Source organism: Sebastes fasciatus, chromosome 18 (genome assembly GCF_043250625.1).
Source record: "Sebastes fasciatus isolate fSebFas1 chromosome 18, fSebFas1.pri, whole genome shotgun sequence".
In the NCBI taxonomy this organism is placed as follows: domain Eukaryota; kingdom Metazoa; phylum Chordata; class Actinopteri; order Perciformes; family Sebastidae; genus Sebastes; species Sebastes fasciatus.
The window spans coordinates 25,292,649-25,315,922 of NC_133812.1; the positions used below are offsets into that span (position 1 = coordinate 25,292,649).

General features: G+C 41.0%; 1 protein-coding gene across 2 annotated transcripts; it reads left to right on the top strand.

Annotated features, from left to right (window-relative positions):
- pals1b (protein associated with LIN7 1, MAGUK p55 family member b) lies at positions 1 to 23,186 on the top strand. 2 transcript variants are annotated; one of them, XM_074615080.1, is made up of 14 exons: positions 1 to 222; positions 4,495 to 4,964; positions 6,652 to 6,860; positions 12,192 to 12,269; positions 15,051 to 15,158; positions 16,440 to 16,601; positions 16,916 to 16,993; positions 17,097 to 17,280; positions 18,788 to 18,856; positions 19,031 to 19,102; positions 20,343 to 20,504; positions 20,750 to 20,952; positions 21,216 to 21,326; positions 22,220 to 23,186. In XM_074615080.1, exons 2-14 carry the CDS (start codon positions 4,637 to 4,639, stop codon positions 22,394 to 22,396), a joined length of 1,941 nt encoding a protein of 646 aa, XP_074471181.1. In that variant the 5' UTR covers positions 1 to 222; positions 4,495 to 4,636; the 3' UTR covers positions 22,397 to 23,186. The 2 variants fall into 2 exon arrangements, with proteins under 2 accessions (XP_074471181.1, XP_074471180.1); XM_074615079.1 differs by lacking the exon at positions 1 to 222 and having other exon boundaries at positions 4,501 to 4,964; positions 15,039 to 15,158.
- The last annotated feature ends 88 nt before the right edge of the window (positions 23,187 to 23,274 follow it).

Consider the following 23,274-nt stretch of genomic DNA (forward strand, 5'->3'; position numbering starts at 1 on the left):
CCGCGGGGGGCGCTGTGGAGCCGTGTTGTTGCCAGGGAGACGGCTCACAACAGCGATGGACACAAGTGTCCCGTCTGAGCTGCTGGACAACAAACACTCTCTGCAGCGGCTCTGAGACACTCTGTCCTCTCCTCACCGTCTCTGAGTGAAGAAAACACACAGTTTCATCGCCTTGGATTAAAAAGGAATAACCTCTTGTTACCTAAACTGAGTTTTGGAGTGGTGAGTACTCTCAGTCTGTTACGGGACAGTTAGAACCGTTAAGCTCCGCAGTTACCCGGATGCTAAGCTAAGCTAACTTGTCTGCTATTGTTAACACAAAGTTCAATATTACACAGTCAAACTAACAACAGTGTGTTTCTAAATGTATTTCTACTGTGTTTAAATGTGCTACATCATTGCTGTTTTGTAAAGTTACACTAAAACAGGGTAATTATCTCAATAGAATAGACTATAATCCCACAGTTGAGTCATTTAAATGCTAACAGTTACCTGGATTTAACAGTTAAATTAGCTTGTTTAGTCCAAAACACAAAGATACTACATATGCTGTCATATATGACAAAGAAAAGCAGCAAATCCTCTCATTTGAGAAGCTGAAACCAGATAATATTTGTCATTTTTGCTTGAAAAGTAACAACAGTCCAGAGAGAGAGAAAGCCAAAGCATGAATCAAGTTCTTTGCATCAGAAAGACTAGATTTCTCAGGTTGAATATGTAGTCTTACATTTCTCTATTACAACATTTCTGCCTGAGAAAACAGTAGTCCCCTGTGCCAAAATACTAGATATAGTAAGGCAAGGCAGCTTTATTTATATAGCACATTTCAGCATTCAAAGTGCTTTACACAAACATTCAAGAACATTGCCACAAAGTGCAAAAGAACATTAAGACATAATTAAAACAGTTATAAAAAAATTAAAGATTAGAAAATAAAAACAAGCTAAAAATAAAAGCTAGGATAGAAGCTAAAATAGATAGATAGATAGATAGATAGATAGATAGATAGTAAGTAACTTTATTGATCCTGAGGGAAATTCAAGTTTCCAGCATCACAGTTCAATAGTGCAAAAACATGTTATTAAAAAGGCAGTAAAAAAGTTAGTAGTGCAAAATACAAAGTACAAAAAAATATACCAGATATAAAAATACAAGGAGATGAAGAAAACTGTTAAAACTGAATATAGTGCAGGGTAACAGCTGCGATACACGACTATTAAAACAGTGAATATAGTGCAGAAGAGAGTGTTAAAATGAGTATAGTGCAGGGTAACTCCAGAAGCTTAGTCTAAAGTGCACTGTATGCATTATTATCTGACCTGTAGACCATCCTCCTTTAAATATAACACACAAGAGTAAAAGCTCTAGTGCAGTATATAAGATCATTATCTGGTTTAATAAAAGGCAGCAGCAGCAAACAGGAACGTTTTAAGCTTTGATTTAAAATAACTCAGAGTTGGATTGATCCTGCAGGTTTCTGGGAGCTTGTTCCAGATATTTAGTGCATAAAAACTGAACTTTAGTTCTGACTCTGGGGACACGAAACAGACCTGATCCAGACGACCTGAGAGGTCTGGATGGTTCATAACATCATAGCAGAAGATCAGAAATGTATTTGGGCCCTAAACAATTTAGTGCTTTGTAAACCAGCAGGAGTATTTCGAAATCCTAATAGTTAACCTCAAGCTAAACCAGCAGCTGCTTGTTTTTAAACCACAGAACTATGACTAGTGTATGAGAGTATTTTCTATTTCCACCCTCAAGATGCAGGCTATTCATGTAACATTAGCTGGCTAATTATAGCCAGAGATCTGGTGGTGGAGGGTGAACCAACTGAAGCCCAGTTTACACATCATTTAGGAGACTTTCAGTACTTTTATGATAACAAATTCTAGTGGTTTAACATATTTCTACTACTCTAGGAGCAACAAGTAATTTTTGTAGACCCTCTCATCGGATGAGGAAAAACTTAACAAAACAAAAAAAACTTTTAACAGGGAAAAAAAATGGAAGAAACCTCAGGAAGAGCAACAGAGGAGGGATCCCTCTTCCAGGATGGACAGACAACATAATGAGAGTAACAACATAATGAAAATACAGAGACAATCCATGCGACAAGTTAAAAATGCTACACATAATGTGAAACACATATGAAGAGATGGATCCAAGAGGATGTCACGCAGCTTCCAGGCGTTGCCAAACAGATACAGCCTGAGCAAGCCCGCAGCCTTTTTCAGCAAATAAATACAACTTGAGTTATTTTCAACATACATCTAAAACTTCTGAAGTTTTGCATTTAAGTCAAGTAACAGCACTGCTATCAAATTATTGATATTCTAGCACTATTTTCACTCATAAATTCTCTATTTACTGCACTGCAGAGTGAGTAGTGTGAAAGGTGGTGCTCAGTAGGAGAACACTGTATATGATTCATCGATTCATTGTCAACTATTAAATTAATTTAACCAACTATTTTGATTATCGATTAATCAGTTTGAGTAACTTTCTTTACTCTTCTATGACAAATCAAGCGCTTCCAAAACTAACAGCCAGAAAACAGTGAAATCAGTGCTCTGTTTATTTAAACATGAAATTGCAATAAAAAATATTTTGCCCCTAAAATCAATGAATAATCGTGGTAAATAATCAGAATCTCAATATTGTAAAAAATAATCGTGATTATCATTTTGGCCATATTCGTGCAGCCCTCGTCTAGGTGGGTGTGTGCACCTCCATTCATTCTCATTATTCTACCCCTCGGTCCGTCCCTTCCCAGCATCCCTCCCAGTGCTGTTGTGGCCACCGAGCCAGAGTTGGGCCATGAGATCTCAGGCTTAATTAAGCCCACAGGAACAGATGGCCCGCTGGCAGTCTGCTGTTTGTCAGCCGTACACCGCCATTCTAAACGCAGCTAAATGCCTCCGCAGGGGAGGGGTTTGGGAGCTCGGTCCAAGAGCTGGGGGATAGACCTGCCAACCGTAATTAGCTGTGGGAAGTAGGTAGAAGAGGGGGAGGGATGCCAGCCATGAGGAGGCAGGTGACATGTGTATGACTGACTATATGACATAAGGTGGCTTTCAGTGGCATGTTTATCCTTTTTGGTACTTGAGGTTTTTCCTCCATGTACAAAGAAAGGTGTCTTTAAATGTTGAGTAGTAATGAGGGCAAACGTGTAAGTTATTTTCTTTTTCACAATTCTGCTGCCAGGAAATATGCAAACAGGTGTGCAGTGTGTTTTAGGCATAGCAGGTTGGGAGAAAGAGAGCCCTATAAGACACTGTATGGTATTTAAAAATAAGCTAATGTCATTATGTGAAAGATGAAGATATACTTTCTATATACTCTTATGTTTGGCCTGCACAAGACACTTTCACTCCTCATTCAATTTCTGTTTTTGCAACTTTATTTTCTGTTTTTTTCTCACAAATTGAACTAACATAAACTCCAAGTGAACATCTCCCAGTCATACTACCAAATTTGCTAATCCAGATACACATAGAATCCTTAAAATAGATTATTATCCATGTCAATCACAACAAGGGGAGATCAGGTAGAAGTAGTTGTGTGCGATATCTTTATTTGGACATCCGTACACGGGCTACAGACGGATATTTTGATTAAGCTGTCCATGAGGACGGAACAGTCGGGGACAGGTGTACCAGAGCAAAAGGCTGCTGGGTGATGCTGAACTGAAGGGATTTCAGGTGACCGAGGCCAGAGAGCTTTCCATGTTAGGAGTTAGATTAGTGGTGTGATGGATGAGAGGAGGTAGAAGTCAATGTTGGCACTGATCAACTGGAAGGAAGAAAACATGTAATATTGTTAATATATAGGTATTAATGTCAATATATATGTATATGTATAATTAAATTGGTCTATAAAATATCAGAAAATAGTGAAAAATGTCCATCCAAATTTCTCAAAGTCCACTTTAATATGATATAAAACAGAGAAAAGAAGGTAATTTTCATTTGTGAAAGGCAGCATTTTCTGACATTTTTGCATAAAAGAACACTTACGATTACCAAAATAGTTTTCTGTCGATTGAAAAGATTGTCGGTTATCTGTGAAACTTTTTTTCTAACTGACGAGGGTTTTGTTTTCTGTTCATTTTGAGTTTGAGTTGATTTCCTGAGAAACATAAAATATGATCTGATCAGTCCCTGTTTCCTGCCGCTGCAGAGCAAAACAACCTCATCTTCGGTCATGTTTTCTGCTGTTTTCTGCACGAAACAGACCAGTTTTGTTCCAAAATCTGAGGTCCAATGTTTATTAAGACTCTAGGGCTATAAAGTGTTCAGAGGGGACAATGAAACTCTTCAACTTCTATTTATGGTTTCCTAAGAATGCCATAAAAGTTACAGTCAATAGGGGAAGTCATTGAAGAATTTTTAAATTACTTGACTTTATTTACCATGTAAATACTTGTAAAGTAAGTAAAAATTGCTTAAAATAACAAGAGAACTACATTTTAACTGTCTGTTTGTATTTCAGGATGAGTGATCACAGAAAGAACACAAAGGACGACATCCTCCGCTGGCATGCTATGGCCTCTGTGTTGAACAGTGCCTCGTATCACTCCAGCAGATCTCAGTGAACACTGGGCTGGTTCGAGCTGTATGCTGCTGCAGCCGGGATGATCATGTCCCATATGAACGGTTATGTTCAAGAGGCCTCCGGTCAGGCCAAGGGCCACAGGGAGCGAGCAGTGGACTGTCCGGGGGAGGAGAGTAGCCTTGTCAAATCTCCACAAAGCAGTGCCCACATGGAGAGGATTCAGCACTACCAGGAGGAGCTGAGGAAGAGGAGAGAGGAGGACATCAGGGGGAAGCACGACATCGACCCCAATGCTTCACTGAGGCTCAAGAAGCTGTCTCAGAACCCCAAGCTGGGCATTGACAATCCAACCTTCGAAGGAAAGGAAAAGGCCGCCAAAGACACATGCTCCCAGGATCCGGTAGCCGGTGAGTTGAGAGGAGGAGGAGGAGGACAGTAGAAGGTCTCTACGGGGGTCAAAGAGGGAGGAAGGAGGAAAGAAGGTCACAAAGGAGGGGGAGGAATCTAGACCTCAGATAAGAATAGGGAGTTGTGAGGTTTTACAAACATTTAGTGAAAACAAAGGGAGTAAAAACAATGACTATTGATGGTGCAGAGCAAAGGGCGATAGCGGAGGAGGGTGATGTGATTTAGGGGTTGTTTGCCATTTCCACTAGTTAGTGTCTTGGTCATAAATCTATACTGAAGAGCTCAGAGCCCACCAGTTGCCACAGGAAAATAACATTTCTGATTAATTATATTGATAGTTAAAAAGGGTAAGGCTGCCCCCTCTTAAGCTTCTGTTATACCTTCCGCAAGGACGGTCACGCAGGAATTGGACGAGGAAACGTTTGGATCTTTGCAAGTTTCTCCTCGTGGCAAACCAAAATTCTCAAAGCTCCTCAATGTTCTCCATTTTCTCTGCCCATCTTCACGGACACTCGCAACCGTCGCGGATGCGCCAAGAATAAATCATGCTTTAGTCAATTAGTCGACTAATCGGCAGTTTTTGGTTTTAGTCGACTCAGATTTCTTTAGTAGATTAGTCAGTTTTTATGCTTTTTTCATGCCTATGTCCACAAAATATTTTTGTACTATTTTATGTACATAGCTTAACAATATGTTTAAAGAAATTGATTAATTGTGTACACAAATTAATTGAAAAAATTTGGGTGGGCTCATTATTAAATCAGTCAGTCAGTAACTTGGCACAATTAGTTGAATTTTACTTTATAGCAAAGAGTGTCGAGTGAGAGCAGGAGTGATTGTCTTGCAGAGGGTTCTGACATCTTTCATATGATAGTCTATATACAGCAAACATCAGACCCCTTTCTTACAAAGACAGTGATGTGATAAACACACGTTTGCCTTGTCTGACTTAACTTTGTGACCCTGAACATGCATTTCTGTAGGATTAGTATACAGTTTATACTAATATACTATAATAGGTATTGGAGTTGGGTCAAACTGGGCCTTTCAACTATGAATTCTACTCCTCTCAATCTAATATATGATGAACATTATTGTCGAGTGTAAGTTGTAGCAGAAAATAAATCCTATAAAGTGTGTCCATACTGTCTGCTGTGATAAATCTCCAGTGTAAACACTGCAGCAACTCAAAGAAGTCTGACTGGAATAGAAATGAAGACTCGGGTGGCTCAGGATATAAACTCTAGACCTCCACTGCAGACCCACAGCTTCATTTCTTCCTCTCACTGGAGGAGAAAAATATCCCCAAAATAGACAACTCCCACATACTGGAAATGTTCCACTGCAGCTCTTAAATAATACACAGTTTTGCCCTACATGTATGACACACCTGAGGCACCACACCTCAGAAAGCAGCGGGGTAAAATCCAGTCTACCTAGACTCATGTTTGCACCACCAAAAGTCATCAAATGTTCTTTATTAACCTCCTAAATATGGACGTCTGCATATTATATGAAGTGACTTTCTCTTAGAAATAACAAACAACTTGAACCCTAATTTGCAAAAGCACACCCACAGCTCTCAGCATTTTGAGTGTTCCTGAATTATGAGATGGAAGACTTGACCTTGTGTTTCTCTGTATTGTGTCTGTACCGTTCCCCTCACCGTCTCTGCCTCTTCCTCAGACCTGACGGAGTTTCTGCAGGCCCTGAAGAGGGCGAAGCACTGCCTGAGTGATACGCAGAGCCAGCAGGATGTGGAGCTGATAATGCAGCTCGTTGCCAAGGAGGACTTCAGGAATGCCTACGCCATCTACGGCGCTGTGTCCCAGCAGATGAACAGAGTCAGTCCCACCTCACCCCTCACAGCACAAGCAGGGGATCTCTGCCAGGAGGTACGCATAATGGTCGCTTTGAAACAACTCGTTAAAGGGGCTCTATACGATATTTAGAGCATTGATATAGCAGTTGCTATGTAAAGATATAGAGGAGTAATGTCTACCTGAGCAGAGAATGAAGTCGCCCTCTGTGTGTGTTGTAATCCAGGCCGGGCGTGCGTACTTTTAGTGCATGTGAGCGTGCTCCACTGGCTAGCACACGGCCGCTGCTCTGCCCTGTTCCCTGTTAGCATCGTTAGCTATGAGCTGTCGGCTCAGCCGTCGCCATGTTGAGAGCTGTGCGGAGGCAATAGAAATGCTCCCAGTCTCGCATTTAGCACCTTTAAAGCTGAAAACAAACATTATGTGGAAGCACTTTGACTTTGCTTCAGTATGAAATGTAAGAGGTCAGTGGAAACCTTGCTAACCCAGTTTACACTGTGGGATCTTTTAGTTTTGTAAATGTAGGTGGAATAGTGTCAACAGCTCCAGGGGAAACTGAATTGGGGAAAATAGACTGACTTTTACCAGGACTAATGAATAACTTTGATTTTTACATTTTACATTTACATTTTAACCATGCCACAAAATCTATTCCGTAGCTCCTGAGACGAACAGGGGACTCCACAGAGGAGGCAGTTTGTGCATACAGACATAAATGCGCTAACATTGTATTCACCAATTTGTATTTTGGACCACGTTAAGCTCATATTTAGAGGCAAGTACCTACTGTGGGTGAAGTGTTTGAACAAACTCAGCGAAGCGTGAAGAATCTTTGCTTGCGATGATGATTAATTCAACAAAGCTGCCCAGAAGACAGCCATGCCAGTCTGAATAATTATGAAATGTAAATTGTCTTGTGGTTAACAAGGTGAGTGAAAACAAAAAATGAGGCATTTGTTGGATCCAGACCATGCATGGGAAATGAGTGAGCTGGAAAGAAATTAACCCATTTGCACCCTCTGGGCTTGCCTAAGCATAAATCTGAAGACATTTTCAAAATGGGTTAGCTGAAACGTGTTTTTCTTATCATACTATATTTGGCTACTGTTTTTTTAATGGTAGAAAATGCACTAGAATAAGCAGTAAAAATGAAAGGATTTTTATTATATTCAGTACACACACGCAGGAGGCTCCTATCTATATATTCTATATAAACATGTCATACAGCAGGTGGAAACATTCACTTGAGGAGCCATTCTCCATTAGTTTCAATGGGTTTCAATACACTCTGAGAAATGATGTGTATTTGCTTCTATTATTCCACACACAATGGAGAGAAACTTGCATAAACCAACAGGGGCACTGCGAAACTGTACTTACTAATATAGGCCTTTGAAGTAGGTCATGAACTTTTAACCTACTGATCTGCTGGGGTTTCATAACTCAGGTCAGAGGACAGATGGAGAGAAAATGTCTGACAAGAAAAAGTACAATGGTAATTGAACTGTTTCTAATTTGGACTTTTGACCAATCAAAACAAATGTTGTGGCATCTTTCCTTATCATACTAAACATAGTCTTTGGGAACAAATGGGTTCAATTGGTGAATTAGAGTGAAAAGAGGGTAACATGACAGGGAGATGCTCTACGTATGAGATGGACAAGGAAGTTTGAAAAAAACAACTTGTAAAACATCACAGTGTTTTATATTTGATTCCCCCTTCCACCAATTGCCGTTTCCTATTTAAAGGGATAGTTCGGGTGTTTTGAAGTGGGGTTGTATGAGGTACTTATTCATAGTCAGTGTATTACTTACAGTAGAAGACTGTCGGCATGCCCCCGGTTTGGAGAAACAGACAGGAGTTACCGCACGTAAGCAAAGCAATTTATTGCTGTTGCTGCCGGGGCCATATTTTAGACACCTAAAAGAAAGGCTCACCTAAAAAAAATTCTATCAGTTTAAGTGTACGCTATATTTAGAATATTTTTGCTGGTTTACCTCGTCGTCAGACAGCCCTTTCCAACGTGGAATTGAAGCCGTTACATCCATCTATGTTCTCGCCAAAGCCACCAGACTCCATTGAAAAAAACTGTAATTTTACCTCTCATAACACGGGAGCTGCTGGTCTACCACTGCCTCGATAGGTTAGTTTGTTTGTTCTATTGTGTGATGAATCCAAACTAACCAAAGTCACACAATAACACAAACAAACTAACCGATCGAGGCAGCTCTAGACCAGCAACCCCCGTGTTCTGTGATGTAAAATTACTGTTGTTTTTTTTTCAATGGAGTCTGGTTGCTTTGGCGAGAGCATAGATAACGGCTTCAGTTCCCCGTCAGAAATATAGACTATATAGCTGTCTCACGGCAAGGTAAAGTGGTGAAAATATTCTAAATATGGCGTACACTTACACTGATATTGATTTCTTTTAGTTGTCTAAAATACGTTTTGCTGCCGGCTCCATCCACAGCAGTACATTAATTTGCTTTTGTGCGGTAACTCCTGTCTGCTTCTTCAAACTGGGAGCGTGCTGACCGCCATCTACTGTAGTTAATACACTGACCATGGAAAAGTACCTCATACAACCCCACTTCAAAACATCCAAACTATCCCTTTAAATAACAGAGCTGACTCCTGAGCCCCGGTACAGAGAATGACAGAGAGCAAGAAACCCTCTCAGTATTCAGCTTTGAGTCGGTGGGAATGTGCCACACCTGCCTTCCCCGTTGACAAAACACAAGCCGGTCGGTCTCTAGTGAAGCAAAGCGACAGTAATTGACTTGTGTCCCTGCAGAGCCGAGCCTCAAATGCAGCCTGTCACACACACAGAGCGCTCGGTCCCCGTAAAAAGACAGAAACTGTGATATGGTTTGCTATGAATTAGGTAGACGCTCTATACAACAATGACAGGCTACACCCACAATAGGCACTTCATTAGGATTAGTGTCAACTTTTGATAGGTGTAACACGAAAGAATGTAATAAAGGCTTTTCAGCGCAGTCAGACTGGCGCTGTGTGATTTTTAGCTGATGGCTAGATGTGTAAGAGTCAACCTTGTTTTGACGAAACAGGCTGCGAGAGTTCATTCAAAGGACACCAAGCAGTGCTGCTACAGAATTTGTATTCTTGACAGGGGTGGTTTGAGGATAGCGGGGCTGAGTAAAATGATCTGTTGTGCTTCACACACACACACACACACGACACGTTGTCTTCCTGCGTACAGTAAATCGGTGTGTGCACTCGCAGCTCCCGAAGCGCTTAACAACGCGTAATAGTTTGAGCTGCAGTGTGTCTAAACTAAGTGGCTGTGCTGTGTGACACTCAGATTGGCTGTTGGGTAAACTAATCTCCCAGCAGCCCTCGGTGCAGGCTGAGCGGCGCAGCACCGCCGCAGGAAGGAGGCCAGGATCTGGGCAGCTAGAAAAAGAAACTCCAGCAGCTTACAGGAGTGTGGGCCGAGGCGCGGCGCAGCGCAGCTGGGGGGGCGGACGGGGGGGAGGGGAAAGTGCATCACCTTGTTAGTGAGAGCTTCGATTAGTGTAATGGATGAACTAAGCTCCAAACAGGCGATGAAGAGGAAGAGGCAGGAAGACGGAGGAAAAGAACAGAAAAAAGTCGACTGTTATGATTCAGTACAGAGTCCAAGCCACGAACAATAGCATCTCCCCACTAAATGACAACACAAAAACCAAATGGTTCAAATAGAACCATGTAACAGAGTGGAAAGTCTGAAAAACCATGGAAGAGAGAGAGAGAGAAGTTTAGATGGATGCTTTCCAAATTTATGCTTGTTAAATTTGGTCAAATATAGGGCTGTCAATCGATTAAAATATTTAATCGCATGATTGTCCATAGTTAATCGCGCTTAATCGAAGATTATCTGTTCAAAATGTATCTTAACGGGAGATTTGTCAAGTATTTAATACTCTTATCAGCATGGGAGTGGGCAAACATGCAGCTTTATACAAATATATGCATATATTTATTATTGGAAATCAGTTAACAATACAAAACAACGACAGATATTGTCCAGAAACCCTCACAGGTACTGCATTTAGCATAAAAAATATGCTCAAATCATAACATGCAAATTCAAGCCCAACAGGCAACAACAGCTGTCAGTGTGTCAGTGTGCTGACTTGACTATGACTTGCCCCAAACTGCATGTGATTATCATAAAGTGGGCATGTCTGTAAAGGGGAGACTCGTGGGTATTATTGTAGAACCTGTTATACAACTAGAAAGCAGTGCATGTAAAACACTCGTGAGGTTTTCGGATTGTTTTGTGTTTGGGATATCTCAGCACAAATGTTATTGAGATATGATGAGTAAAAAAGTTGACAGTCTGCCCTGAGGTCTGTGCTAGTGAATGGGTCACTGAGTCACCAAAATCCAAAGAATGCATCCTCTGGGGGGCATTAATGTGTTCAGATGTCAGATGTGAGGACTTGAGACACATGGCTTAGGGCCAGGTAATGCTAGAAAAGAACTAGTTTGTATGAGGTGTTGTCTGAACACGTTGGAAATCAAATACGTTTGCACCTGTTCCAAATAAGCACACTCACAGAGGGCGGAAAAGCCGGCCGTCATACAGTCTCTCCTGGAAGACATTCACAGTGTTGCACCTGGCTGTTCACGTGAAAAGTGACAAAAATAGTTGTGTCAAGAATGAAAAAAAGAGAGCGTCAGAGAGAAGTTCAAGCCTCTGGCTCCTTTCTCACCTTAGTTGTCTTAAAGAAATACTTAATTCTTGACATGACTTTGGTTCTAGTGACTTGAAACTTTAAACTTAAATAAGTTTGATTAGAGATTTTGATCTCAGTTTTGATTAGAGGAGTAGCAATACATCGATATGGATCGATATATCGATTCAATGAGCATCAATCCAATATCATCGACGATGAAAACATCGATATCATCATCTTTAATGCGCCTTTATTTTGAAATTCCCATGACACGTCTGTGTCACCATTTCCGTCCAAGCGCACCTCCTTCCTTAACATTCAAACAGTGCTAGGAAGAGCCCAGTAATACAATTAACAAATCATATTTTAGTTGCCTTTTGTGAGTTGATATAAATGTAACTTCTGATATTGTCTCATATCGATCGCAGGCCCCTGAATTGAATCAAATCGAAATCGTATCATGGCAGACTTTGTGATATCAGCAAATATTGTATTGTTTTCCAAATAATCAATATAATATTGTGATGAAACTTGTGATTTTCACCCCTTCTTTTGATTATATTTTTAAAAATTCCATCAAAACATTCCTGATAGTTTAAGGTTTTATTGGTGCTAAACTCTTTATGTGTTCTTGACTTTACTTGGTCACCCTGTTTATACCTCTTAGTGTTAGTCAAACAGTTCACCTCACCGTAGTTCTGCGTCTGTGTTTCTGTTCAGGTCCAGAAGATTCTCCAGTCCAACCATCAGAAGGAGGTTTTGGAGCTCAAGGCTCTGCTCACCAATCCTCATCTCAAGGTCAGATATCAGCTCGCCAGTTGTGACTCATAATTATAACCAATGATTTTATTACAAGACATCACCAGGGAGACTCAGCAGTGCCTTATAGACCAACTCATTTATTTAGTTAATATTGCTGATAATAGGAATACTGGAAACATAATAATTGTTATACGTACTTATTCCAATGGGTTAATTGTTTCTCTTGCACCTTCCACTGGAATGTCAGGGTTAAGTACATTATATAATTGTCCATTATAATTACCTGCTTACCAGCTCAAGGCAATTGAAGGACAGTTTCACTTTGCCACCTTCTGTCATTATAAATAGTTAAAAGGCAGATCAACTGACAGATTGCTCCATCATCATACAGTATACTTTACATCAGAAAAGATATAGAAAGCAGCTATTTTATGTAGGAAGTCATGAGGTTGTATCATGTTGGTGTCCCTTGAACTGGCAAGAATTTATTGTTTTGCCCAAAGACCTTTTTAGCAGGGCAGTATGACAAATTAGTTTAATCTGTTATTATTAGTCTTTGTTTTAAAATGTTCAAAAGTAAATTTTTTCAAGGTCAACTAGACCGTGTTTTGTTCTAAAGATTAATCCAGTGGGCGACTCAAGAAAGGCCATTATGTAAATGAGGTTGTAATGTGGGCCAGCTCTCCTGGTAATGAAAAGGCACGATTGGTGCGTTGTTTGCAGCAGAGTGCACGTCAACTTCTTTGAAATTAATTAAGAAAAGAAGGCAATGAGAAATGTAAAAGATCTTGCTGATTTATGTCGTGTGTATGTGTGTTGAAGACAGTCTGTAGCTTTTGGTGTTGTGGTGCTTTTGTGATTGGGTTTTTCAACCAGAACTAAATTCCCTTGATTGTGGAATCCAACAATTATGCAAAATGATCGCAGTCAGCTCAAATAATCGCAATCAGGCATTTATGTAATAATTGCGACAGGCCTACTGACAAGGTGGATGTTGCCAGACAGTTGATGTAATTACATAATGATATAATTACATGAATCTCAACAATAAAACAACCCATAACTTTAATTCAAAAGTTGACTATTAAAGTGTAATCCTATAACTTCTAATGTTCAGTTATGAGCAAGATTATTGTGATGTTGTGGGAGCTTATAGACATAATTTATGTCTCTTTGTCCACTTGTTTAGACATCTAGCATGCTGACAGTTTAACCAGGTCCAATTTGGCTGTTTAGTAATATTATAATATTCTATTTCTATGGATCATATTTTACATTGCCTAGGTGTGCCACCTCCTCCGTCTTTACAGAAACGATTAGACATCACAGGTACAGGCAGGTCACATTATAAAAAGCCGCACACACTTGATTTTAGTTACTCGTGCATCTCTTCAGTAAGACATCTGTTTAGCATTTGATGTCAACATGAAAAGAATCAAACAAATATTCAAATTGCATTGCTTTGAAGTGGCTTGAACCGCCGATGCTCTACATCTGTCAGTTTAAGCTTCAGTGATTCTTCTGTCGCCACATTATCAAACATAATCGTCCATTAGAGAGGCAGTAAGGTGAGAAAAGACCTCAGGTGTGTGACGCTGCTGTGATTTTATGGTTGAGGGGTCTGACGTTGGAGCACCAGGGGGTCTGATGTTTGACCTCCGTGACTGTGAACTACCGATTCTCTCATTGGCCTGTTAACCCCTCCACTGAGCTGGATCCATGTAGCCAGCGGGGGGGGGCAGCATGATGTGATGTGAGCCTGAAAGTAAAACAGATTGTTGTTGTCCGCGGGGAGCGGAGGCTCACGTGAGTCACCCTGTAGTCTGTACAGGTAAGACAACCTCATACCCAAAACGAATGGACAGGTACATGTGTGAGGGGAATAGGGCCCCCTCAAGTCCAACGTTTTTTCATGTCTACAATGTTTACTGAGGTAATAAATCAAGTGAGAAGTAGGGTCATTTTCTCATAGACTTCTATACAATCAGACTTCTTTTTTGCAACCAGAGGAGTCGCCCCCTGCTGGCTGTTAGAAAGAATGCAAGTTTAAGACACTTCTACATTGGCTTCACTCTTCAGAACCGGAGGTTACCCCAAAAAGCGTTCTTCTATTAGGACAAGCCGAAGAACCCTATCTGCTTCTAGTTAGCACCTTTTATTTCTCAGAGTGTAGGACACAGTTTCCTCGCCAAGCAGGGAAGCCAAAGGTGTTTGATGATTGATGGCGGTGGATCCTGACTCCTAAATGCAGGTGGAGATTAAGACGGATTGTGTGTACGCCAAAGCTTAGCCCGGCCTCCGCTCTCTTAGGTCCCCCCCCCCCTGCTGCAGGATAGAGAAACTAATTTGGACCGACGGTTATTAATTGTGAGGCACGAAGCGCTTGTCACGTTAAATGTAGTGAAGGAGCAATCTCTGTATTATTTCTGGCTTAGAGGTGGATTTGCTGACAGGTCTTGTTAAAAAAGACGGGGGCTTCTGGTAGCAGGTGCATGTTTAAGGAACGAGTTTTAGAAATTTCTTCATCCATATCCATAAAATATTTTTCATCCATTTACACCGACAAGTGCAAACCACTTACTGAATGTTTGTCATGTTGTAAACCATGCTATCATTTTTATTTCCAACCATAGTCGCTGTAAAGGACAACGTCTATACAGACACACGAGCCATTCATTCTCTTTACCTCACGCTGCCTCCTCCTTTATTTGTCTGTCCGTGTCTCTGTCTGTTATGTGTAAAACTTCCGTATGTCCGTACTGTTTGTCTCTATATGTGTGTCTCTGTGTGTGTTTAATGTGGCAGGCACTGATGCAGGCTCACGACGGTGTGGCGGGGCAGGAACTGCCAGAGGAAAATCTGATCCAGTACCTCGGAGAGACGGTTAAACTGGTGCGGCTGGAGAAGTCCCGTGACACTCCACTGGTGAGACGCCATCGTCTTTTTGAGTCACCACTTTCCGTTATTGCCGTATACACACAGTATGTCTTTGTGTATTCTTTCACAGCTTCACAGGCGAAACAAGGATAGTTGTTACACATCCAAAAACCTGAGTTAGTCCTGTGTATAATTACAGAACAATATCAATTTAAAAATATCCACGCAGCATTCAATTTGAGTTATTTAAAGGAACAACAGCACAAAGAATGATGAACAAAGACATACAGTATATGTTATTGTGTTATTTATTGTTAAGTCTTTGTGTGTAAGTCTCTACTCTCAGGCTTCGCCACGCTCCACCACTCACATTTATCATCTGGGTGTGTCAGTGTCAGTGTGCCCACAAACCAACAGGGCAGCAAAATGCCTGTCAGTGTGAGCTCCTGAGGGACATTTGAAAACATTGGCAATGACACACTGATATTCGCTGTATAGCCCTGTTTCCATCGCAGGAACTTTCCCCCGGAACAAAGAACCTTTTGAGGAATGTTTCGACTGCAGGGACCAGGGTGTAAATTAAATTCTGAGGATGTTTTAAGGGGCCCTTTTACCCCCAAAAAAGGCCCTGGTCGGGGGTAGTACTTTCTGAAAGTACCGTAACTTTCGGGGTGGAGTTTGCAGGGCTGACTGTCGCTGATTGGTAAAACAAACACACACAGCACCGCTGCTTCAACTGTACCGCTTCATTCATAAACAAGGAAGTACTCTAGTATCGATTTAGGACCATTTTAGGACGTTTGCTAACATTAAAAGTAAAGTTAGGTTCTGCTGTCGGCTTCCTGACTAATTTAAGGAGAAGAGAGAGAGAGAGAGAGAGATCGTGCGAGCGTTAGAAGAGAGAGAGACGTAGCTCGGCTATACTGTGATGAGAAATAAAATACCATCAAACGCTCAACAGATGATTTACTGTGGAGATAAACGCTCTTAGTTTCACTTTCCTCTTTTTCCAGCGTGTTTTTTAGATAAAACGGGCAGTCACACTGAACTGCAGGCTGCAGAGTGTGTTTAGTCCTGTGACCACCAGCAGCCCTCGTCACATGTTGCCTAAAGCAGACAACAGTGGGCTGAAGGAACCTTTTAGTTCCTTAAAAAGTAGTTCCAGGGACTAAAAGTCACGGCTTATGTAACATATTTCTTTGTATTCAAACTGTTGACTCTCCTTCTGCTTTTAGACTTGTGTCTCTCTGTTCACTGTTATTTTAGAGAATATTATGGATTTGAGGTGTTTCATTTGTGTGTCTGTGTGTGTGTCTGTGTGTCCATCAGGGTGCGACAGTACGTAACGACATGGACAGCGTGTTGGTGAGTCGGGTGGTGAAAGGCGGAGCAGCAGAGAAGAGTGGCCTTCTCAGCGAGGGAGACGAGATCCTGGAGATCAACGGGATATCTATTCGTGGGAAACACGTCAACGAAGTCCACGACTTACTGGTGAGGACCAGAAGTTACCCGGTGGTCTTTTGATTATTTACAGTAATAAATGAACTCTGTTAGAACTTCATTTTAATTCATGGGAAACAAGGTTGTAACGGTACACCGGTATAGAGGTATATAGCGGTATGAAAATTGACGGTTATCTTTTTATTTCTTTAATAGATGCACTCTCAAAATAGAATATACACCCAACTGCATAGCAATAAAACATTGTTAAAGGTTTGATGTAAATACAGTCAGTAAAGAATATAGTTTTATGGAAATGTGATCCCTGTCATGTTTAATTCATTGCTTCTCATCTTTTCCTCCAGCAACAAATGCAAGGCACTCTGACCTTCCTCCTCATCCCGAGCTCTCAGATTAAACCTGCCCCACACAGACAGACGGTGGTAAGTCTCTAATGATGTGTGAGTGTGAGTGTGCGTGCGTGAGAGCGCCAGTCTGCATGCATGCATTTAACGCCAACCTTGACGTTGTAAACCCTGCCCTCAGATGCACGTGCGAGCTTACTTTGACTACGACCCCTCCGATGACCCCTTCGTGCCGTGTCGGGAGCTCGGCCTGTCCTTCCAGAAGGGAGACATCCTCCACGTCATCAGCCAGGATGACCCCAACTGGTGGCAGGCCTACCGTGACGGAGACGAGGACAACCAGCCACTGGCTGGACTCGTTCCAGGTAGGGATCAGACCACGGCTGAATATCAATATCTAGTTTATTGCTTCACAAGGACAGATAATAACGGCAAGGACAAATGGCTACCAAAACAAAACAATCTAGAAGAATCATACTGTATATATGCGTGGTAAACTGTATAGTTATGTTTTTATATGTGTTGTTGTATCATTACACTAAACTACAACACACTGTACAATCTAGAGGTGTAGGAAAATAACTGATTAACTCTGTCACTTTATTTAATTTGCAAAGAGATGTGCCCTCTCAGAGTAGTGCTGTGAAGTTAGATGTTACAGAGACTGATAAATTCAAATGCGGTACCCACTGTTTTGATTGCATATAAAAGTAACCTTTTTTACTCATATTTTATGCACATGGTGGTGTGTTCTTTATACTATGATAGTTTTCCTAAAATTAGATTTAAAAAATCTCAATATACAGTATTAAATCGTAACCCCTGTATCATGTTATCTATCGTATCGCCAGATTCTTGCCAATACACAGCCCTAGTACAAACTATTAAAATAAAAATGTATATGGTATGTCCACTAAAATCTATACGGTTTTATATTTTATATATATATATCATTCTTATATTTTGTATGTATTATCTTCTTATGTCTATTTGCATTTTGCCTGTTTGGTATTTTCACAATCTGTTCAGTGCATGTGGCTCAAAAAATGTGAGAAAAGGAGCAACAATATTGGGAGTTGCATCGCAAATGACGTTGACAATAAACGTCGGAGGACCAGGTCTGTTTTCAGAACGAGGTCACCCGGTTGATAAAGCAGAAATGTGCAAATAAATGATAATGCTGAAAAATAAAAAATAAAAAAATTCGAACTGCTATCTTACCAAACCCAATTATTTCTGGACTGTATTAAAGCCTTCTTGAGTTAATTAAATCCCAACAGCCTTGTAACACAGAAACAACATCATCATCATTCAGTAGTGAAAAGTCTCAACTTGCAGAAAAAAAACAACAATTACAAAGTTAACAGTCTGTATTTCATGATGGATACACATCTGCGTGATAGTAACCTTTAAACCTGTGTAAATCACATTTAACTAAAACTCTAAATGGTTTACGTCTGATAAAAACTCATGATACACACATAAAATAAACAATGATACCAGCGTATCAATAATGTATAAACTACACAAGACTTCTCATCCATCCCTAGTGGTACTTCAGAATACAGTCACAGCAAAGTACTCGAGAGGTGTCTGTACCTGGCGCTACTATCCTGGTGGAAAACGCCGCCCATCTGGCACATCAAGCAGATTAAAACAAACACCTAAGAATGATTTGCGATTATTCTCTGACCCACGTCTGTTGTGGCTAAAATAAAATCAGGTTAAGCTCTGTAAATGGAAAGCGAGCCCTCTTTTTTTACCTTTTCCTCAACACGTCTGGAAAACATTTAAAAATAAATATGGGCTTTTTGTGTATCTATATTTACGGTGTTGGAGAGCTGCTTATCTTTGCTTTCCCCCTTTTTTCAGGGAAAAGCTTCCAGCAGCAGAGAGAGACCTTGAAGAAAACTATAACAGACAGGAGTCGAGAGCACCAAGGTAAAAATGTTGAAACACGCACTATGTGGTGAGAAAATACAAGATATCATTTGCAAACATTTTGCATCCACCCTCCCTGACTCACATAAACATCGAGTTTGTGGTGTCTAGATGGCTGGAACAAAGTGAAATCATAATACATCTTTTAAAGCAAATATTTTTGACTTTCTCCAGGGAAGCTTTGGTATCCAAAGAAAAGCAAGAAACAGAGGAAGAAGAGCGTGTCTACCTTGAACAGAAATATTGGTAAGACTCTACTTTTTCTTTTTTCATTGTCTTTTCAGAAGCTCAACATTTTGAGAAGTGGGTTACTGGTTTTTAAGAATAGAGTGGTGCAGGGATGACGCATTTTTGTAGGCCAACCAGGAAGTTACAATCGCATGGGTACCCTCATCAAAAAGCCAACGGGATTTTTCCATTGGGTTTTGGATTATTGCAGAAAATAAGCTCTGTGGCAAACGAACATTTATGATACTTACACGTTTTATTCAGCAATATAATCTTAAAAAGTAAAAAGCTAACGTTATAAATTGCTATAAACGAACTACACCACGGTCGCATGACTGAGAGAACAGCAACGAGGCAGTAAAGGTGTCGCCGTGATGACGTTTAGTAGTCTCATTTAGCCACTTGTTAGCAACCGCCTTTTTTAAGACACATAAAAGCTTCAAAATTCACAAGTGGAGTATTTATTGATGTATTTTATATCGTAGAACAAAACGTTAAAATCTCTTCAGCTTGTGTTAACCACAGACCTTATTTCAAGCATCTAACTAAAAACCCATTCAAAAAAAAACATTGACTTTGAGACGAGGGAACCAGAAGTGCTAAAATGCAAACTCATCTCCGGGTTTTAGGACTCATTCCTGCAGAACTCTCTGTGCTCCCTCTTCCTCAACATCTACTGCTGAGAAGAAGCTGCACCTTTAACCCACAAAACTCCAGTTGTCGCTTCTCGTTTGCCACCGGTGAAACGCCGCCTCTGTCCCGGGCAGCTCGCCAAGCGTCCACACACATAGTCGGTGTTAACCCCACACGTTAGCCCGAGTTGTCACGTCTTGGCGCTCTCGCAGCAGCTTGTACAGACTCGGTGTGTCAAAGGTCAGATTAGTCCTGTCTCCACAGATGGGATCAGAGGCGGCACCAACAGGTGTCCAGCAGGTGCCTTAAAGGCTTGAAGGGATGTGTGATGTTGTTGGTTAACACATAGAAACACATATATACTCAGACACACACACACACACACACACACACACACATGCTGCTCAGTGGCCAACAGTAGCAGACTGTGATGTCATGTGTCACTGAGAGGGTCGAATATGAAGAAAGACGTTGTTATAAAAGACAAACACAGGAATGATATTAAGGTATTACAAAGAGAGGTCAAAGGTCACAGTTAGTTACACAACAGCAGCCCAAGAGCTAGAAAGGATTTGGTGATGTGAGTCAATGTTGATTCATTAATCCCTCCAAACTGTCTCCTCAGACTACGACGACATCCTGACCTATGAGGAGATGTCGCTTTATCACCAGCCGGCCAATCGTAAACGCCCCATCGGTCTGATTGGCCCCACAAACAGCGGCCACGACGAGCTGCGTCGGAGGCTTCTGTCCATCGAACCGGAAAAGTTTGCTGTCGCTGTTCCACGTAAGTTCACACTTTGTCAAAGCATGACAATATCAAATATTCTTCAACAATCCATGATTTCAGATGAACATTATGTATTTTGGGATTCAATATCACCTTTCTTCAACTGCGATTGCACAAAATTCTCAAACTTCTAATGTCAAAACATTCAATTAACAACTTAAAGAGTTGTACTATAAATAAAGTAAATACAAAGTATAATGTGTTTTGCAATAAATCAAATTGATCTGTCCTTCATGGCTCAGACACAACCAGAAACTCCAGGATACATGAGCGGAATGGGCGCGAGTACAATTTTGTGAGTCGGGCCGCCTTTGAAACCGACCTGGCAGCCGGGAAGTTCATCGAGTCGGGGGAATATGAGAAGAACTTGTACGGCACCAGCACCGACTCAGCCCGACACGTCATCAACTCTGGACGCATCTGTCTGCTCTGCCTCCACACCAGGGTAGGACACCGAGTACTTGTTCTGTCTTAACATGTTAATTACAAAGCACTTGATCTCTACCTTTGGGGCTCGGCCAGAACATAATTAAGCCCTTTCAAATCCTACACATAAATCTCATTGTGTTTTTTTTGGTTGATAAAATCTCATTACTGCTTCCTGATAAAGCAAACATTTCATAGTCAGTAAAGAAGACGCCATAGTAGTGCTTGGTTTGGTCTTCCTTCCATTTCATATATCCGTATGTCCGTTCTTCCTCTCGTCAGTCACTGCAGGTACTGAGGTCCTCCAACCTAAAGCCCTATGTCATCTTCATCGCTCCTCCTTCTCAGGAACGACTACGCACCCTGCTGGCCGCAGAGGGGAAAACACCAAAGGTACCCACTAAACAGTGTTCACTCATAAAGGTTAACATGCACGTTGTAAATGTCATAGTTTCTGCATGCACTTATTTGCAGGGGCAACATATTTCAGCAAAATGAAGCATATAAGATTTATCACAGACGTTTATCACAACGTTCTTCAGGCACTCTTAGGCAAAGCAAGGAAAGAAGTTGTATTAAATGCTTTTTTTTTGTCCTGTTTTGACCTCATGGGGTCTTAATCACAGCAGAAATAGTCAAATCTGATTTTGTTTACTCCTGGTACACTGAAAATAAACAATATTGCATCACATCATGAAATAACCAACAGATACACAGCTATGCAACACGTTCTCATCCCAACTCTGACGCTTTGTCAGATCCCTCGGCGTCACTTTTCGGTCGCAGTAAACACGTGCTTAATGTTGTGAATTAAACAAAAAGACTTGCTTAGGTTTAGGCAACAAAAGCACTTAGTTAGGTTCAGGAAAAAACAACATGGTTGGGCTTAAAGTAACTACGTTTGTACAGTGAAAATGTGACTGAACGTTGTGGACACGGGACATGAGCGAACAGCTGATTGTAACTCTGAGCGTTTACTGTTGCCGCGGATGGGTTTACATTGTAGTTAATGGAAAGCCTGGTGCGTCTCCTACTGACGCTAAAGGGTGCCTTGTTTGGTGGTATCAAACACCAACGGAAACACCAATCTTCCGTATTTGAGACGCTGGGAATGAGAACAGGCTGAGCTATCAGAATATCAAAGTATTCATATCATTAAAATAAAAAATAAATAACGACCATACAAGCATTTTACATTTATGTCCAATACAGATTATTCATTTTAGAATAGTGACTCACCGTCCTCTCTCTGTCTAACGAGCAATGTTCTCGTTTTCTGTGCACAGCCTGAAGAGCTAAAGGAGGTTATTGAAAAGGCCCGTGAGATGGAGCTCAATTTCGGCCACTTCTTTGACGCGACCATCGTGAACATGGATCCAGAACAGGCTTTCCACGAGCTGCGCAGGCTGATAGACAAGCTGGACACTGAGCCACAGTGGGTGCCCACCTCCTGGCTGTGCTAGAGGTCGGTCACGGGGATCACTGCAGGGGAGCCTCAGGGTGGAAGGAGGTAAACCGAAATGAATGTTCCTGGAAGAATGGACAGTGCTGACGGTCACTGGATTTTCACGTGCACATTCTCCTCGTTTGTAGAAGAGGTGATCTTCACCACGGGTTGCAGGGATGGACTCTTTCTTACGTTTCTTTATGTCGGTCTGTGTGTCTTTGTGTTTCTTTTTTCTGTTTTGTTCTCAGTTTTATGCAAAGTCATTTATCAAACACATAGAAATCTTATTTCTTAATAGTTATTTATAATTGTAAATACATATTTTCTAGACAAAAGGATAAAATATTTTATTGTTACATTTTCTGTATGTGTGAACGGTACGCTCATCTGGGAGAGTGTTAATGTTACAGTTATAAACCAAAAGCTGTTTAGGTACCAAACAGAAGAGAAGCTGGCTGCAGTGACGTCTTCCATTCAGAAACACAGAAGAAGAAACTGCTGTAACCTGCACAGTTTTCAGGTCCTTCCTCTACACCAGTGTCAGTATTATTTCATGTTGTGTCATGTCTCATTTACGCTGTGATAACAGACCTCAAACTTAAGGTATTGTCTCTAGCTGGTTATCGTTACTATCATTATATATCAAGCTGCAAAGTACTGTTTTCCACCAGTGTTGTATGAACAAAACATCTGATCAGTTAGTGTCCAACAAATACAGTATGGCTTCTCTGCAAAGTACTTATTAAATCATATGCACAATTCTGGAAAAGTGTTAATAAAATCAGATACATATGTGACAAACTGAATGCATTCATTTCACTTCATTCAAGTCTTACAGTAACTAAACATAATGTGTTAAATGTAGCATCCTGGTGAAAGATGGCTGTCATTCCT

Coding starts and splice junctions, on each gene's coding strand:
- pals1b (XM_074615079.1), top strand. CDS start 4,637: ATGATCATGTCCCATATGAACGGTTATGTTCAAGAGGCCTCCGGTCAG. Junction 18,857..19,030: donor CAGGAGTCGAGAGCACCAAG/GTAAAAATGTTG, acceptor GACTTTCTCCAG/GGAAGCTTTGGTATCCAAAG. Junction 19,103..20,342: donor TACCTTGAACAGAAATATTG/GTAAGACTCTAC, acceptor CTGTCTCCTCAG/ACTACGACGACATCCTGACC.